The sequence below is a fragment of the Anomalospiza imberbis genome, chromosome 26 (genome assembly GCF_031753505.1).
Source record: "Anomalospiza imberbis isolate Cuckoo-Finch-1a 21T00152 chromosome 26, ASM3175350v1, whole genome shotgun sequence".
Lineage (NCBI taxonomy): Eukaryota > Metazoa > Chordata > Aves > Passeriformes > Viduidae > Anomalospiza > Anomalospiza imberbis.
The window spans coordinates 2,037,715-2,056,075 of NC_089706.1; the positions used below are offsets into that span (position 1 = coordinate 2,037,715).

The window sequence follows — 18,361 nt, forward strand, 5'->3', positions numbered from 1 at the left end:
CAGCTGTGCCAGGCACAGTGTGAGGGAACTGCACTCTGCCCTTTCTCCTGCCTCTCAAACACACCCCAAGGTGAAATCCTAATTCCACTTGAACATCCTGCTCTCCATTTCCATACCTTTGGCTTATCTGAGAGCTACTCCTCTCTGCTGGCAGCAGGAAATCCAACATATGTAAAGTACGGCTGGATGAGATCAATGGTACGTACGTGAATATATCCAATTCCAATCCAATTTTAGCCTCCCAACCTAACAGGACTTCTGTTCTCACTGAGCTCATTCCAAGAGCTCTGTTTGTGCAAGAACAACACCCCTCAGAGCACTCTGCCGTAAGCAGCCCCGGGGAGAGGAGAAAGCTCCCAATGGATAATGGAACAGGCAGCGTGCAGTGGATTACAGCTCTAATGTTTGATCCAAAGGCACACTCCTTGTCCAGGGACTGATCAGCTCCAGGAAGCTCCCAGTATTGCTGAGGCAGTGTGAGCTGTGGAAGCTCTGTAATGACTCTGAGTGGGAGGGAGATGGGAAATAACACATTCCATTAGGCTGGGAGTGAGAGCAGTCTGGGCTGCAGGAGCTCCATCTGCAGAGGGGTGATATCCACGGAAGAGCTGGCATGGGACTCGCAGGAGGAGCTGTGCCACATTTACACCAGTGTGCAGCAAGGCCAGAGGCTTGTTCGCTTCAGAGGGCACCTCTTGCCTTGTTACTTCAGAGACACCCAAACCTTTACTCTGGGTTTGATTTTGCCACATGAAAACAAAGGAGAATTCCCCCTCGAGGGGTAAACTGCCCCCAAACCCCCTCCATAAGCTCCAGTGCAGGTCAGAGCTGTCCCCCCAGGGTGCACTTTTCCCAGCTCCTTCTCTCCCAGGCAAACACCTCCCCTGTGCCACCCAGGAAGGAAAGTTTTCCAGTGATGGAAAGAAAGAGAGTGAACGCGAGCCTCTTGGATTTGCTTCCTGGACCATTTCCCACTGGGATGATGGTTGGGCTGATGCTGTGGAAAATTCCAGAGGGAGATCCATCAGTAGGACTCTGCTCTTACCCTTGGACCTAGACAAGTTGCATCAGCAAGGGCCAACTTTGACCCCAGCCATGGATTCTGCCAGTGGCTCGTCCCAGTTGTCCCAGTTATAAATGAGCTCAGGATGTAATGGCTGGTTGTGACAGAGACCACAGGAATCCCTGTCCTGTCCTGCAGCACCAGCTGTGGTGTCCAAACAGGCGCCAAAGTACACCTTCAACTTTTGGGAGTAAATTCCTTCCGCCCTCAGGGGTCTGAGCAGGAGAAGCAGAAACGTTTCCACTGGAAAGTGATGGAGGGACCCCCAACCAGCCCCCTCCAGGCTGTCAGGGCTCTGGCTCTGGGCAAGAAGGAAGTGGTCTCCAGGTTTTGGGACAGATCTCCATTTTCCCCTGCCCTGGAAGGTGCTTTGGCAGCCAGCACACCCAGGTCACACCTGCAGGCAGGCAGGAAGAATCTGCTGCTCCAGAAACCAAACAAGAATTTCATGGTGGGATGAGCAGCCCAATAGCTGGGGGAAAGAGGAGGGAAGGGAATGGAGTCACCTCTGACTTCCTAAGGCACTGAGCAGGCCCAGGATGGGCAGGCAGATGGGTCACACCTGTGCTGTGGCTGTGAGTGACAGGGTGACAAGTGGGCACAGTCGGCTCCCAAGAAAGCCCTGACACTTCCCTGGGTGCCATGTGCAGGGCTGTCACCCAAAAGCCACGGATAAGGAGGTGGGTGGGGACGCGGGGTTTCAGCAGCCCATCAGTCAGCAGTGGAAAGGTTCAGCTGCGGGGTTTGGGGTGCAGCCATTCCCTGCTCCGGCACAGATCCGTTCCCAGGGCTCTGCTCACGCCAGCCCTGTCCCCAGACTGCCAGAACCGGAGCAGCCGGCGCGGCGCGTCTGCTCCTCTGGCATCGGAGCTGCTGCCAGCAGCTCTGAGGCAGCTTCTGGGCTCACAGGGAAGGTGGAGGCTGTCCCTCCATGCTGTCCCAGCTTCTCACAGCCAGCTCTGGCTGTTCCCAGCCAAGAAACGCTTTTTGCTGAGCCCATCTGCAGCCTCGGCACCGCTTGGTGCTCCCAGAGCCATGAGGATGATGAAGGGGCTGCAAAAATAGAAAACCCACCGTCAAATTCAGCATTGGCACTGTGGGCAGGAGATGGTAACAAAGATTGCCCATGGGGATATAGGGTCTGTCACGTCTGCTCCTGCTGCCTTCCCTGTAGGGGCCAAATGCCTTCCAGGGAAGGCAGGGATTCTCCCATAGGGAGGAAGGGAAAGGGGTGGTGGATTCCTCTCCACAAAGAATAGGCACCTGATCCTGCTGAGCTTTGGGTCTGCCAGCCTCCGTCTGAGGAGGAATCACAGCTTTTCCCCCATCCTCCAGTTGTCCAACACCAATCCCATGTCCTCCCCTCCAAAGATTGTGCAATGAGGCTGCTGGGCCTGCGGTAATTCCCATGATGGGTAGAACCACAAGCTGAAAGGATAGGTTTGGGTTTTTGTCGCTGTTCTCTCCAGAAAAAGGTGAGTTCATGTAATTCCCAGGTTTGCACCAGCTCAGCCAGCGCACAGCTGCGTGCCCAGGCAGAGCTTCTGCAAAGTGAGAGCTGTGAGCTCACAGGATCTGTGTGATAGGAGCAAATTGGAATTTTTTATTTACATTAGACCCCTCTCCACATCATGAGCTGGCAGAGGAGCACTGAGGAAGCTCAGCTTAGCGCGTTCACACTTCCCAGCACAGCTGAGTTTGCTCTTTTAATGGGCTCCCTGGCCTCTGCTGAGGATGTATTTGCTGTTGCCAACCTGATGAACAAATCTCAGCATCTCGTTGCTGTTTTCTTGGATAAATTGGGAAGAGTGATGTGAGCTTTGGGGATCTGCTAAGGAAGAGGGTTCCTGAAAGAAGGAATAGGCACAGGACAGGATGCTCATGCTGTGCCAGGGGAAGGTCAAGTTGGACATCAGGAGGAATTTCTCCATGGAAAGGGTTGTTAACATTGCTCAGGGACGTTTGGAGTCCCCATCCCTGGGGTGTCCGAGGAAGTCAGGACACGGCACTCAGGTGAGGATCCACAGCTTGGACTCGATGGTGTTGGAGGGATTTCCCAGCCTCACTGACTCTGGGATTCTGTGATTTATGCCAGGGAGGCAGAGCTCAGCTCTTTCAGCTTCGCGTTCCTCTGGAGCCTCCTTCTCCCCACAGGTGCCATTCCCGAGGGACCACAGCGTGTCCCCGACCCCAGTGTCACACATCCGTCACCAAACCCGCGGCACTCAGCCAGCCCTCAGCACCTTCAGCACCGCTTCTCCATTACCTTTAATTAAATTCCGACATGACGCCACCGTATTTCAGCCGCTTTCATCGCTTTCTTTAGCGGCGGCAGCAGGAAAAAGCAATTACTGTGCATCACAGCTGTGCCAAAATAAATTTACAAGTCAACGCTTGGGTTTGCTGTTTTAGGTGTGGGGCGTGGAGGGACACCCCTTCTCGGGAAATATTTCACGGATCTGGATCCTGGTCCTGCCTGAGGTTCTGGCAGAGCTCAGCAACTGGGCAGCGATGATGGAAGCGCACGTGGGGGCGGCAGGTGGCTGGGAAAGGGACGTTTTTTAGGACAATGGCCCTAAAAGTGTCAGAACATCGGGGCGAGTGAGGCGGGAGCTCACTCCCACACGCGAGCAGCCCCACACAGCGATGGGGGACAACCCATCATCGACACCGGCTCGTCCCGCAGATGAGGCAGCTTTCGCCTTTTGCTTTCCCCATTTCTTGCGCTTTTCCCCGGTCCTGAGGGAGCAGCCCGGAGCGGGAGCTGCTGCTCCCTCAGGACACGGAGCCCGCACCCCCTTGACCCTCTCAACATGGCGCCCGCCCCCGCGCCCTTTCCCCACACGCCCCGTGCCCTTCCCAACATGGCGGCGCCAGGGGCCCCTCCCAAGATGGCGGCGTCGCTTCCCGCCCGCGGGGCGCTTCCGGCGGGGCCTGGCGCGGCCATGGCGGAGCTGACGGACGCGGAGCTCCGCAAGGAGCTGCTGGCGCTCGGCTACCGCCCGGGGCCCATCACCGCCACCACCCGCAAGGTCTACATCAAGAAGCTGGGCTGCCTGCGGGCCGAAGTGGCGGCGGACCGGCGCAGCGGCCGCACCGCGCCGCCCAGCCCGGGCCGCTCCTCCGCAAGGCCGCCGCAGGCCTCGCCCTCGCGGCAGCGCTCCGGCTTCACCGGCGGGGCCGCCCGTGAGAGTGAGGAGGAGGACGAGGACGAGGAGGAGGAAGAGGAGGAGAAAGTGGGGCGGCCGCCCGCGTCCCGCTGGGGGGCGTCGGGAGAGAGCGGCGGGCAGGCCTGGGGGGACCCCCGGGGGTCCCCGCCGGGCCGGGCCGGAGGCATCAGGGTTGAGGGCGGCCCCTCCCGGGACAGCCTCGGGAGGCTGAGCCCTTCGGAGCAGTGGGGGACGACTGTGGAGAGAGGTGGCGGTGGGCTGGGGGCATCCCTGGCCGGGCACGGGGCGCTCAGTTCCCCCTCGCAGTGGTACACGTCCATAGAGAGGAGCGGGGGACTTGGCGGCCTTGGGGCGGACAGGGCCGGGGCGCTGAGCTCTGCGTCCCATTGGGAGACATCCAGAGATGCCGCGGAGCACGGCCGGGGGCTCAGCCAGGGGCTGGGGGCGACCCTGGATGGGTTTCGGGGTTCCTCGCTGCAGTGGGACGCCTCAGAGAGGAGTGGGGGGCTCAGCAGTGGCCTGAGACCCACGCTGGACAGGTTCCGGGGGTCAAACTCCACGTCCCAGTGGAGCCCCTCAGCAGAGAGGAGCGGGGGGCTCGGCAGCCGGGCTGGCTCGGGCTTGGATGGGGTTGGGGGGCTGAGCTCCACACCCTACTGGGGCTCCTCGGCAGGCTCCAAACCCCTTCCCGGCGAGGAGAAGTCCAGGAGCCATTGGTGGCCATCGGGAGCGGGAATTGGGGCGCAGAGCTCCCGGGCTGCCTTGGACACGGCGGGGGAGAGGAGGGGGCTCTCCTCTGACAGCTGGTGGAGACGGGAGAGCGAGGTGACCCCCAGCACCCAGTGGGGCTCCTCGGCGGCCCCCAGCAGGTTCAGCAGCCTGTTCAGGAGAGGGAAGGAGGACCTGGCTTCCAGCGTAGGGAAGGAGGCAGAGCGGGATGCGGGCAGCAGGGCTGGGGGGCTGATCCGGCGCTTCCCGTGGCGGGCAGCCAGCGATGGGGGGCACGGAGTGACCCCGCGCGCCGCCCTGCTGCGCTCGGCGCCGAGGCAGCAGCCGGAGGGAAAGGGGAAAGGCCTGGAGTATTACCTGTCCCAGTTCCTCTGCCTCGCCAGCTTGGTGCTGCTCCTGATTTTTCTGGGCATCCTCGTGGTGAAGATGGCTGGGTCAGGCTGGTTGGACGGGAGAGAGGAGAGCTGTACGTGCACTGGTTTAATTTTCATTTAAACAGTATTCCTCACCTGCTTTCTCTTTATTGCTTCCATTCCCATCACATTTGTTGTTCTCATTGCCATAACCTGACATAACTCTGTTTCTGTCCCTTTTCCCATCTCCCCCTACCCTTGGGGAACCTTGTTAGACATGGGAAGCCAATCAAAAGTTTGCTTTTTCCAAACAAATTTGGCCTTCAGTCCCTCAGAACCATGGGGTTTATGTGGAGTGCCATTCCTGCTGGGCCAAGGATGGATTTGGTGGCGTGACACGAGGTCTGTGTAGTAACTGGGGTGTGTTTTTGATGTTCCCTCTGCCAGCACGGCCCTTCCCAGCCTTTGTTCTGTCCAAGGGGGAAGTGCAGCAGATCAATTCAGCACTTCAGGTGTGGCAGAGTGTGTCTCTCTCTTCCGTGAGAAATGAAAAGGGGTTTCCCCAGCAACTGGCTTTTAAGGCAGAGTTCCCCAGCTGGAACAGTTGGAAATGGGGATACTTCAGGCTTTGAACTGAACAAAGGAGGGCTTGGGGGCTGATTTGGGAAGGTGCTGGTCCTGAGCCTGAGCACACTGTGCCCTTGGTGTGGGCTAGGAAAGCTGCTGCATTCCCAAAGCCAGGATAAAGCTGCCCGTTGTCACTGGATTGTCCTGTTTCAGCTGTGACAGGAGCTCTGGAGGCAGGAATGTCGCCCAGGTTTTAAGTTGTGCCACAGGAGCTGTTCAAGCCCTGCAATCAGCCCTCAGGGGGGGATTCATTCCCCTCCCTGGCTGTGCTGGGATATTTCAGGTGACCCTGGTGGGCAGCAAGAGCCAGCACTGGAGTGCAAAGATCGGCATGAAACTTCTCAAACAGGAGCTGTTAAAACATCCAGCCCCACTTTTCACTCCCCAGCTGAACACATTCATCAGCTCCATCATTGGTGTGTTCTTCCTCAGGGCTGCTCCCAGAGCAGCTCCTGGAGGGGCTCTTTGCATCTCCAGGTGCTGCCAGGGGGAGATGAACAATAGCAGAACCAGGCTTTAAGTCGAGCCTGCTTTTAAAAAGATCATTATTTTCTTGATCAAAGCTCTTGTTTGCAGCCAGCTAACTCACCCTCTTCTCTCTCCTAGTTAATCTCTTGCCTGTGGATTGTGACAAAAGAACGGATGATGTAAGCATTTATTTATTTTTCCTCAATCTTGTGAGCTCTCACAGAACAGTGATTATTCCAGGTAGTCTATTCCACCCATAACAGTATCACTGTAAAATGATTAGTTCTATCATTTTACAGAAAAATTGGGACTTGATGAGTTGGAATTAATGGGCCAGATTAAGTTAGGAGTGTGTATGAGACTCTGATAGATAAAAATTTAAATTCCCAATTATGTGAATCAATTTCTTTTCTCACAGTTGTACCAGCAGTGGTATTGGTTTGCAATAAAGCTGTTTTCAGCTTTAACAGTGCAAGATTTAATCCAGCTAATTCCCTGAGCTCCACTGTGGAGTGCCTGCACAGCCCTGTTCCCTCTGTCAGGATGGAATTTTGGAAAAGCTGGGGCTGCCCCATCCCTGGCAGTGCCCAAGGCCAGGTTGGATAGTGGATAAAATGGCAACCTGGGATAGTGGCAGGTGTCCCTGCCCAAGGGATTGGATGATCCTTTCCAACCCACACCATTCCAGGTTTCCATGTGCTGGTTTGGATGGGATTTTGGGAATAAAGGGAATTCCCAGAGCAGCTGTGGCTGCCCCATCCCTGGGAGTGCCCAAGGCCAGGTTGGACAGGGCTTGGAGCAGCCTGGGATAGCGGAAGGTGTCAGGGGTGGAACTGGGTGAACTTTAAATGTCCCTTCCAACCCAAACATTCCATGATTAGGAAGGAGAAGGTTTCCTGTTGGATTCTGAGTTCAGGTGTGTGGGAAGTTCTGGAGGTGATGCATCCATCTGTGGTGGGTCTGAGGCTGGTGCTGCAGCCTGGGCTCTGGGTTGGTGGCACTTCACAGAATCCCAGAATCCCAGACTGGTTTGGGCCGGAAGGGATCTGAAAACTCACCCAGTTCCTCTGGGCAAGGACTTCCAGAAGATGCTCAGGGTCACTTGTGCCTGGAATGTTCCCCTGCTCAGGAGATTTGGCTGGAGCTGGTGGTGCAGGACTGAGCCAGACTCCAGCACTGTGGTTCTGCCTGGTGTCTGCAGCTGCACTCCCACTGTCCCCGTGCCACTGCTGATGTGTGTCCCTGTCCCTGTCTGTGCCCTGCAGTTCTGCCAGGCCAAGCACAAGGATGTGACCATGGCTGTGCTGCACGAGCTCTACAATTACCTCTCCGTGCAGGCAGGTGAGTGCCAGCGCATCCCCACCCCTGCTGAGCCTGCCTCTCCCAGCTCCTGCTCACTTCTATCCCACTCTGGAGGGGTTTATGGAACAGGCAGTTCCCTCTGAGGACTTCTGTGGCAGGCAGGGAATAGGAAAACAGGGGAAGGTGGGTTTATTTTTGTTCTGAGTGGTGCTTGGCTAATGCACTCCTGTCACCCTGCCTGGGTGGGTGGGCCTTGTTTGTACTTGAAGTGTTGGGAATTTCAGGTAGGATTGGTTGGGTTTGTTATTCTTTTCTACCAACAGCTTGAAATTGTCATCAGGATAGAGGCAGGAGTGTAAACTGATGTGTTCTTACACATGAAGTGTCCTAAGAAATTGTTATTTCTGCTGAAATGTGGTGGCAGATGTGTGAGTGCCTCTCCTTTTCCTCACGACAGAGTGGGACAGGCTCTCTGAGATGAGGAGCGGACCCAGCACAGTCCCTACTCCAGGAGTAAATCCAGCCCATCACTGTATTTTGGGATGGAGTAGGCTGCTAGAAATCCAGTGTATGAGCAGGGACTTGTTCAGCAAGATCCACAGCAGTGGTAATCAGTAAAAGGGTTTCAGTTCCATTTTCTGCATTTCAGACCTCAAGGCTGAAGCCTTTGGATACTGAAGCTGCACAGAATTCCTAAATCTTTTCAAATCTGACTTCGGATTTCCACCAGATTTACTTAGCACATTTGTTTAGTCAACTTGGTGAGGCAAGATTTAGAGGATTTAGTGCCTTGCCAGCACTTCTCTGCCTGGGTTGGAGGCAGAGCTGTGATTTCAGCTCCTTGGAGGCATTTTGAACACTAATCATTAGCTCCACACCTGATACCTGGTGGCAGCTGTGGTTCTGTGCTCTGCAAGGGGCAGGAGCAATACTTTCCCTCTCATTGTGTGTTCAGCAGCTCTGAAGTGTCAGTTTTGATTGCCCTTATCCAGCAGCAGCTCTGAAGTGAGAGGTTTGATTGCCCTTATCCAACCTCTGTGCAGTGGCTGAGCATTTTATTAATAGTCATCTGATCTGCCTGCAGTATAAATCTCACCCTGGAATCATTTTGCTCAGGGCTGGGGCTGATTGGAAAGGAGAGCATTTCTTGGTGTGCATTCAGAGCCTGGTTCTGAGCTGTTTAAGGGCTTTTTTTACAAACATGGTTTTTCTGTTTGACTTTTCTTACCAGGTAATTTTGAATGTGGAAACCCTGAGAACCTAAAAAGCAAATGCATTTGGGTTAGTGAGGTGAAGGATCACGTGCTGGTGAGTGGGCTCTGAGCAGCTTTGTTACAACCCAGTGCTTAGTCTCTTATAAAGCAATAAATAACAGACACTAAAACAATTCACCATCCATTTTGCTTCCTCATTCTGCTTTGATTCTCTCCCATATCTCTCACTTCCCCTTTGGCCAGTCCTGTTCTCAGCAGTTCTTTTGAAAATCATTTTCTCCTCCATCTCTGATTCACCCCCTGTAAATCTTAATGGTTTGTTGTTTCACTGGAGCCATCAGTCTTGTGCAACCAGAAATTTCCCTGGATTGAGGGCTGGGAAGAAGAAGGATTTTTCTCTACTGCAGAGTGTCAGGAGACAGACTGCTCTGATCCAGCATTCCATTTCTTTCCTGGTAACCTGTCAGTAAGATTATGTTGTATTTAGTGGTTAGCCCTAACAGTCTGGGATGGTGTTATTTCACAGAGTGCTTCATGCATCATCTCCCCAGTCAGAAGACTTTAGACCAGGCAGACCTTCAGGCTTAGTTCTCCTCCCTCCAGTTTGCAGAATCCTGATAAGAATTAACCTGGGGACAGCCCCTTTGGAATGAATTGTCCCACTGCTGTAATGAAATCATGATGGTCAGTATTTTAAATGAATGGAGGGCTAATCTTCTTGTGGCTTCCTTTGCACAGAATGTAACTGGCAGCTCCTCACAGAAGTTTGAAGCTGCCCTGCACTGGATACTGAACAGCAACAAGGATTTGGGAATTTGGTGAGCAGAAACGCCCTGTGTCAAAGTTAGGGAACTGCTGATACTGAACAGCAGCAGGGATTTGGGAATTGGGTGGGCAGGAGCCCACTGTGTCAAAGTTGGGGATCTGGGTGTTGGCTGGGGTGGAATTTGACAGGGTCAGTGGTGCCCTTCAGCTCCCAGAGCTCGTTGGACTGGGATTGGCTGTGGCTGAGCTTGCTGGGCAAGCTTCCAAAGGAAAAGTACAGCCCAGGCTGTGGGACACTGTGTCCAGGCATGTGTTGCAGGTGAGATGGAAGTGGGAGGTCAGGGCTGCTTGTGGCCATCAGTGGTTGTGTTGTTGCCCCTGTGGCATGGTCCTGGTGTCCTGCCCATGGTCCTGTGCCTACAGCTCTTCCCTAACTTGCCCACGTGGTCACTTTTCCCAGAGTCAGCAGCCATCATCACCTTCCTCTGGGAAGCGTGGACTGCCTCCAGTCTGCTCTAACTCTAAAGCCTTAACAGTTGTTTGCATTTTCACGTTGCTAAATGTGTCTCTGATGAAGTGAATTGCAGCAGTTGTGGTGGTGGGGTTGGTGGGCAAGCTTGTTGGAATTCCCACTGCTCCATTTGCTCTTAAATATTCCTGCAGCTGCTGCTGTGATCCACGGATCAGACGGCATCTGCTGCTTTGATTCCTGGGCTGTGCAAATTCCCAGGACGGGGCACGGCTTCCTTAGGGGCAGGGCTGGATTTGTAGGTGGGCTGGGATGCAGAGTTTTCAAATTTTGTATTTTTATACTCCAGCACTTTTCCAGTCAGAAGCTGTGGGATACAATATCCTCCCACTTTTTATTTTGTTAATTAGCAGCTCTGCTGGCTGGTCCCCAAACAGCTCTGCTTCCCCAGAGCCGGCGTGGCAGCATCCCCAAAACCCTGCCCCTGGCATTTTTAGCTACATGAGGTTATTTTTTAGTTGCTACTCTGAGAGGCAGGACTGAAAATGAGCTTTGCACTAGGTGATTCTGCTGCATGTTTGAAATATTTCCATGGAATTTGGGTTGTAAATAAGACAAGGGGGTGGGAAACAACTGTGTGTGTGCAGCTCCTGCAGAACCCAGAACTGGCTGAGCTCTCTGCAGTTTGTGAGCTGAGCACCTGTAAATTGAGCAAACCTCTTTGTCTAACGGGCTGTTCATAATTAGGAGCTTAAAAAAATACAGTCCCCTTTGTTCCAGTTCCCCTGGATCTGCTGGCTGTCCCTTGGACCCTTCTGTGTGCTCTGGGAGTGGCTCAGTGTGGAGTGAGCCTGGGCTTGGGAGCAGCAGCGCTGCAGGGAGGGGAGCTGAGGGCTCTGCAGGGCTCTGTGCTGGTGCTCTGTCACTCTTTGAGCTGCTCCTGCTCCCAGCCTGGGTCCCCCAGCTCCCACTGCCGGGGCTGAGCAGTGGCTCTGACTCGGGGAATGTTTCCATCTCCGTGCTGGGAGGTGGGAATCCAATTCCGAGTTCAATCTTGTGCTGGCTGAGAGGGGCTGTCAGAGAGGCAGTGCAGGGATACTCAGCGTGCCACTGGGAGCTGCATCCCCGCTGCCTTCCTGGAGCCACATCCATCCCTGGCTAAGCAGCCAGTGCCCAAATGTTCTGGCAGAGGGCTGTGCCTGGGTGTGGGGGCATTTCCTGCGAGCAGCTGCATCCGCAGTCTGCTTGTTCTCCAGGCCTTGATTTAAGACTGCAGTTGCAGCCTGCTCTCTTCAGTGAGATTTTCTTCCTCTTCCCATCAGGTTGAAAGGCAGGGACCTGTCAGAGCCTGTTTCCAGCGTGGAGGAAGTGTTCTGCCTGGAATCTGCCCACCCCCAGATGGGGCTGGGCTGCCGCTTCCGCCGGGCCATGGTCACGGCCATCACGAACCTCTTCCTGTTCTTCTGGAGTAAGTGGCTCTTGGGGCTCAGCTGCAGGGATGAAGCCCTGTGATCACACATTCTTCAGCTATAGGAAACACCTAACAGAGGTGAAATAAATCTGCTGATGAGTTAATGTCTAATTAACCTTTGTTCTGGCAGCACAGGAGACCCACAGCCCTCCTCTTGTGCTGTGAGTGCTTAAAAGTTGCTTTAAATCAGGCAGCTGATGAGCTCTCTGGGTATTCCTCAAGTGCCCATTATTATGGGCTGCAGAATAAGTGTGTTAACTTACCTTAAGGAGTCAGTTTTTCTTTTTTTCTTGCTCTAAGCTCCCAAGTCCTCCAGCCTCTTTAATAATGACTTGTAGCATTTCAGGGTTGGAGGTTTTATTGGAATAGTCTGTCACGCCTCAGCTGAGACAGGGGTTTTACCCAGCGAGGTGATAACGAGAGCTGTGTGACTGCAGGAGTTTCTAATCCAACCTGACAGGGAGGGGGTGACAAGGGACAGTTCTGTTTATTGCAAGACACTGAAGTCCTGCTGGGGGCATTGTAACTGCTAAACCTTCCATACACATCTCCTTCATTTTGGGCTGCCACTGGAGCCCCGGGCTTTATTTCCCTATCCAGCAGCTCTCCATGGAGCAGTGAAACCTGACAGTCTTCCAGAGTGATCCTTGTGGGGAAGGCCTTTGGCAAAGCCTCCTCTGGGATTTGCAGACCTGGGGCCCTGTGGTTGTGCTGAGGTTTCTTCCGTGAGGGCAGCTCCGTGCTGAGGCTTTCCCACCACCTCATCCCACATCCACAGGTGCTCCTGTGCTGCAGGGGGAGCAGCACCGAGGGGTTTTTGGGGTGCAGCTGCTCTGGGGAACAAAAACAATCATTGGGATTCAGTTCCAAGCAGTACTGGGTCACAGTGTGAGAACTAAAACTGCATCCAGCAAGCACACAGCTGTCAGTTCCTGAATCCCCTTTGTTTTTATTCTCCCAGGTCTGATAACCCTTTGGGGCATCCTGCTCTACCTCCGGTATCGCTGGCGGAAGATGGAGGAGGAGGAACAGGCCATGTATGAGATGGTGAAGAAGATCATAGGTAGGAGCTGTGGGAGCACAGGGAGCCCTGCTCTGCTCCTGCAGGGTTGAGCCCTCACTGCTGTGTCCTCCTGTCCTCCAGCTGTTGTCCAGGACCACTACAAGGAATGGGAGCGGAATTTGGAGCGTTACCCCTACGTTGGCATCTTCCACGTCCGAGACAGCTTGATCCCTCCTCAGAGCAGGTGAGCTGCTCTGGGCACTCAGGAGGGCTGGAAGCAGCAGGATGGGATTCAGCACAGCTCCAGAATGCATCCCTGGAGCTGCTCTGCAGGACGAGGCTGGAGCCTTTGGGTTGGGGAAGGCTTGGGCACAGCTCAGGCTGGTGCAGATCGGTGTGCCAGCCCCAGGGCTGGTACTTGGTGCAGTGCCACAGGCGTGTTGTCCTTGCTCTGTCCAGCAGTACCTGGGTTTGGTTTGCTTGGACCTGGAGCATCAGGTGTCCTCTGCTTCATCTGCTGGGTGTCTGGTGCTGTCCCCTTTCCCAGCCATCCTACCTGGCTCTCCAGACCAGAAGAATTCCCATGAGCTGAACAGGATATTGAGGCTCCTCTGCAGTGATTGTGTGCCTGGAAAGGAGCCAGTTAGAGTTGTGCAGTTGGGAAGGGAGCTGGAGTGAGATGATTTGGTTTGGGGCATTCTCAGGTTGGGTTTGGGGCATTCTCAGGGTGGGTTTGGGGCTTTCTCAGACAGGAATCGTGGTCGAGTTCATTGCTTTGTGTGTGGTGGGGCTGAAAGGCTGCAGGGCTGGATCTTTGTGCTTTGCTCCATTTCTGCAGGGTTATTTCTTGTGTTTTGGTTAAATGGAGCTGCTTTGTTCTCCTGTGAAGTGTTAAACGGTCTCCCTCTGTATCAGAAACAGGATTCCTTTTCCTACAAGGGATGACTGCAGCTGTTTGAGCCATCCCTGGGTGTGAGATGCTCAGGACAGCTGGATCCAAAACTGGGGTGAACATCAGCGTGTTCCCCTGGCTGAGATCTCTGTGTGCAGGATGGGGGAGGGTGATTTGCTCATCGAGTCCCTTTGCAGCACAAATTTGAGGCAGAAATTCAGGGCACTGACAGAGCCTCTCATCTTCCCCACAGGCAGGATTTGTGTGGCCATGCCCTGGTCTGAAATCTCTAACCCAGGGTTTGTTTGATGCCCTTTTCTGCCTGCACAGGGAACAGCAGGCAGCCAGATCCACAGGCACAGTTGCTGTAGGCACAGAAGCACAACCAGCTTGGGATTCTCATTTATTTTCTTGCTGTTCCTTGCAGAAAAAAGATGAAGCGGGTGTGGGAGAGAGCCGTGGATTTCCTGGCCTCCAACGAGTCCCGGATCCAGACAGAATCCCACAGGGTGGCAGGGGAGGACATGCTGGTGTGGAGATGGACTCAGCCCTCGTACCTGTCGGACTCGGAGCACTGAGGGCAGCAGGAGGAGCAGTTGTGGAGCTGGCTGGGACATGGACCCTGTGCAGGCCTCAGGGCCCTCGCTGCTGCTGGGAGGAGCAGGGCCTGGCCTGGGGTTGGGGGTGTCACGGCTCTGTTTGCTCTCACTGCTGAAACTCCAAACACACACCTTCAGGGCAATGCTGGCTTGGAAAGAAGATGGGCTTGAGCTGGTGGGAAGCTGGGATTGCACCAAAGTGAGCCTTCCACAGAGACCTGGCTCCCGTGGCAAGCTAACAACAGCCTACAAAGAATAACTGCACGCCCCTCTCGAGGGCTGGGGGGCTCTGCCAGAGCCTGGGGGTGCAAAATTTGACCTCAATTCTGCAAAGGCCAACTGGTGGCAGAGTCCATCAGGGAATGTACTGAAAGATAACATTTCCCATGGAAACATTAGGGTGGCAGTTGCAGGCGTGTCTTTGTTGGCGTTTGTTTTTATCAGTGCAGAAACAGTGAGGAAGCACTTGCTGCTTCCCAGCAAAGAAAATGTTATTTTTTGTGTTGGCTTCATCCATCCAAAACTGGGGAGAGGGGGAATTGGGTGAAGGTGGGCCTGGAGAGAGGGGGGAGCCTGACGTGCCTTGGTGGTTTGGGCTGGGCTGGGGGTGGTGGAGGAGAGTTTGTGATCCTGTTACACTTCTAAGTCTGCAGTCTGTGTGCTTTATTATTTTTGGGGGGCATGGGGGTGTGGGGGGGGTGGAATTTGGGTGGAAAATAAAGGATATAGGAAGCTTCTAAAGGTGCTTTCCTGTGGCTGCAGCCCAGGACTGCTCCGTGGCTGTTACAGAGCAGCTTTGGGAGGGCTCTGAGGGCTCAGTGTTCATGTTTGAGCTGGGAGCTGCAGTGTCTGTGTTCGTGTCAGAGCAGGGAGGTGCCAGCTCTGGGACTGTCGCTGTTCCTGCAGCCCCTCAGGGGTCCCAGGAGCAGCCTGGCTCTGTCCCAGCCCTGCTGCATCCTATCTCATGTCTGTAATCACTTGGTTACTTCAGCTTCTCTTTCTGTCCAGTGAAGGAACGTTTCTTTCCCAGGAAGTGGCACCAGTGTGTGGCAGTTCAGGCTCGGCAGAGGAGCTGCTGCTCAGCTCTTCCCAGGGCTCTGCAGCAGCTGCTGGGGCTGCAGGACCCAAATCCTTTGCTGGCCTCGGGCAGGAGGAGTCACAGAGTGAGGCCAGCAGTGATTTGAGCCCTGTAGCGCCTGGATGTTGCTTTCCTTGAGGACATCCTGGGGCTGGATGCTTGGATTGCTCCTGTCCCGGGCTCTGGGCTGGCTCAGGGCACAGCCCTGGGCAGGTGATGCCACTCCAGGTGTGTTCCTTGTGCCTGCTCACCTGGCAGAGCCTACACCTCTCCCCACGTGGGTGGAGCAGAGCTGTCCAGGAGCAAAAACAGGAGATCTTTCCCATTAAATGGGGAATATCCTGCATGGAGGTGGCTCTTACCCTAATTTTTGGGTGTGGGTGTTTGGGCAGGAGACTCAACAGCTCTTCTAGGCAAGGACCAGCCCCTTGCACTGCAATAAATTGGGAATAAAGGCAAACTTGATTCTTCCCACATGTATCAAGATCATCACTGCTGCCAGACAAATTCTCTCAAACACCGGTGCCTCTGTTCTTAAACCTTTTTAAACTCTTGGTGGGGTTTGGGTGAGCTTTTTTAACCATCCAGAGGCGCAGAGTCAGACATTGCTGTCATCCTTTTGTATTAAAGCTGGTTTTGTAGAACAAACTTCAATGGCTTGGTGCGGTTTCTATGTTCCATTTAGCTCTGTAAAAAAATCAATATCAAAAATAAATTTATTACCAATAATTTACTACTTTTATTTGTGCTGAGACATCACAGACTGTCCCAAGTGCTTTTGCTTGGATCAAGTCGAGTTCCAGCTTCTCTGGGGTGTGGCAGGAGTGGTTCCCCACCACTGTGACTTCTGTGGGAAGGGGTGACTCAGTTTGGAGGAATTCACCTCATCCTGTGGCTCTGGGTGACAAAGGGGATTTCCAGTGGCACAGGAAGGGGGTGGCTCCGTGGCCAGCAGGAGCTGCCTCCTCTCTGGCTGCAGTTGTTGCTGAGATTTGGGAACAAAAGGGAGGGAGCCGGCGCAAGGCTGATTCTCCTCAGGCCCCACATTCCTGGTGGGCTGCTTTAACCCGGGTGAGGTTGCTGAGTTCCAGCTGGAATCTGTCCCAGGTTAGGAAATGGTGCTGTTTGGAGCCACTCCATGTGCCAGGGGCTGTTGCTGTCTGAGGGTGGCTGTGACTGTCACCCCCACCGTGCCCTGTTCCATCTCCTCTCTCCAGGGCAGGGCAGCCCCATTCCACGCCAGACTGGGCTGGGAATTCTGGCAGTTTTCCTGGGAAAAGCAGGTTCTGCTCCCCTGCCCTGCTCCCCTCCCAGCCTCCACTGCCAACCAGAGCTGCTGAGGGCCCTTTCCCCCTTTCTTGCAAAGTAAATTTCTATAATGAACCACATTTCTATAAATAACTCATCCACTGGAGCTGCTGCATCCCCTCCTGTCAGGGAGGCAAACGTGGCCAACGAGGGCTCTGAAATGAACCCAGCTCTTCATCTTTTCCTTTCCTGCTTCCATTTAGAGCCCTTCCCACAGGATGTTTTTTCCTGTTCTGACACGACAGCTGATGCTGCACCTTATTGATGGGCACGGAGTCAGGGCACGGGGCCAGTTCTCCTGGAGAGATCCAGGGGAGCTGGGAAGCCAGGCCTTGGGAATCTGGGTCTTTCTTTCATCTCAGCCTCTGCCCTCACCATCAGTTCCATCCCTCTGCTCCTCCCGAGCCTGGTTCCTCCCCTCCAGTTAGTGGGAATTTCCACATCCACCAATCCTTAGCCCAGCTGTGAGGTTTTCTTCCCATGGCATTTCCCCCATGGCATCCCTGTGGGGCGCCAGGCCTGGGCATGGCTGTGCTGAAATCCTCAAGTTCCTGCTGGGGCCTGAGGATGAGAGTGGGCACCATCCCCTCCTTGTCCTGGGTGCTGCCCAGGCTGGGTGTTCCTTGTGATTCCCTGAAAAACACATGGATCCCATTTTTTTGGGGTGCCGGGGCTGGCAGGAGCCCTTGGTACTCGCTGCACAGGACACTAAGGCCTGGGGGGACGTGCTGTCCTTGAGGAGTGGCTGCAGGGCACAGCGTGGCCCTGGCAGGAAGCTCCCTGGGACTTTTCCATTCCCATCACAGCTCTGACGTGTCTCTCTTCCCGTTGGCAGGGCTGGAGCTCTGGATCCACTCATGCCCTGCCCAGCTTTGGACAAACCCCGGCGTTCCCCCGCTTTGCCCATGCCCTTCCTTTGCCACGAAGGGGGATTTGGTGTCCCCCAGCCCCTGCCACCCCCCTGTGCCTCTCCTCCCCATCTCCCTGGGCTGTTCTTCCTGGTGCTTTGCATGCTCTGGGAACCTCCATCCCTCTTCCAGTGTCAGCCCACTCTGCAGGGAGGTGACAAACCCGAGCTGAGGGGGGAGTTCCGTGGAAAACAGATGGACAAATCCCCAGCTGTTTTCCTGGAGAGCCGATTTCCCAAGACAGCCGGAGCGCACGGCCGGCTCCTCTCGTTCTGTTCCGAGCCCTCGCACGCGGCCGCTTCCCTGTCCCAGCCAGGCTGTTCCTCCCTAGCACAGCCCTGCTGGAATGTCAGCTGGACATTCCGGGCTCCTGCCAGCGCCGACGCAGTCGGGCCATGCCCAAATGTTCCCTCATTCCTCCCTCTGGAGCCGCAGCGAGAAGCAGCGAGAAGCCCGGCACAGGCAGCACCCTGAGGCTCGGGCGCAGCCCCCGGCGGACACCTGCACCCCCAGGTGAGCTCCGGGCTCATGCCAGGGCAGGAAGGATGGGGCAGGATGGGCACGGCTTTGGAGGTGGGTGGGATGTTGTCAGGAAGGCTCTGGCTGGCAGGAAGGGATGGGAGCAGCAAGGACAGAGACACCTGGGGCTGGTGGGAACCTCTGCAGTGACCCCGGAGCTGGTGGCTCTCGGTTCTCCATGGTGCTCATGGAAGGGCTGGAAAGCATTGGGCTGGGAGGAGGGGAGGGAGGTGCTGTGGAAGGCAGAAAGTGGGCAGGGGGGTGAGGGAACCTGCGCCCTTTTCTGCAGAGTGTGGTGGCACCAGATCCTGTGGTGGCACCAAATCCTGTGGTGGCACTGGGTCCGTGGTGGCACTGGGTCCCTGGTGGCACTGGGTCCATGGTGGCACTGGGTCCGTGGTGGCACTGGGTCCGTGGTGGCAC

At 55.1% G+C, this 18,361-nt stretch overlaps 1 protein-coding gene across 1 annotated transcript; it reads left to right on the forward strand.

Moving 5' to 3' along the window:
• Positions 1-3,976: 3,976 nt before the first annotated feature.
• Positions 3,977-15,932, forward strand: LEMD2 (LEM domain nuclear envelope protein 2). The gene is made up of 9 exons (XM_068173406.1): positions 3,977-5,428; positions 6,549-6,589; positions 7,676-7,751; positions 8,944-9,020; positions 9,665-9,744; positions 11,483-11,628; positions 12,593-12,694; positions 12,776-12,878; positions 13,954-15,932. The coding sequence occupies exons 1-9, from the start codon at positions 4,009-4,011 to the stop codon at positions 14,102-14,104; spliced, it is 2,196 nt and encodes a 731-aa protein (XP_068029507.1). The 5' UTR covers positions 3,977-4,008; the 3' UTR covers positions 14,105-15,932.
• The last annotated feature ends 2,429 nt before the right edge of the window (positions 15,933-18,361 follow it).

Bases quoted from the DNA above. Each gene is read 5' to 3' on its own strand.
- LEMD2 (XM_068173406.1), top strand. From the start codon at position 4,009: ATGGCGGAGCTGACGGACGCGGAGCTCCGCAAGGAGCTGCTGGCGCTC. The intron at 7,752-8,943 runs GTGAGTGCCAGC...TTTTCTTACCAG, and splicing joins TTACCTCTCCGTGCAGGCAG to GTAATTTTGAATGTGGAAAC. The intron at 12,695-12,775 runs GTAGGAGCTGTG...CCTGTCCTCCAG, and splicing joins GATGGTGAAGAAGATCATAG to CTGTTGTCCAGGACCACTAC.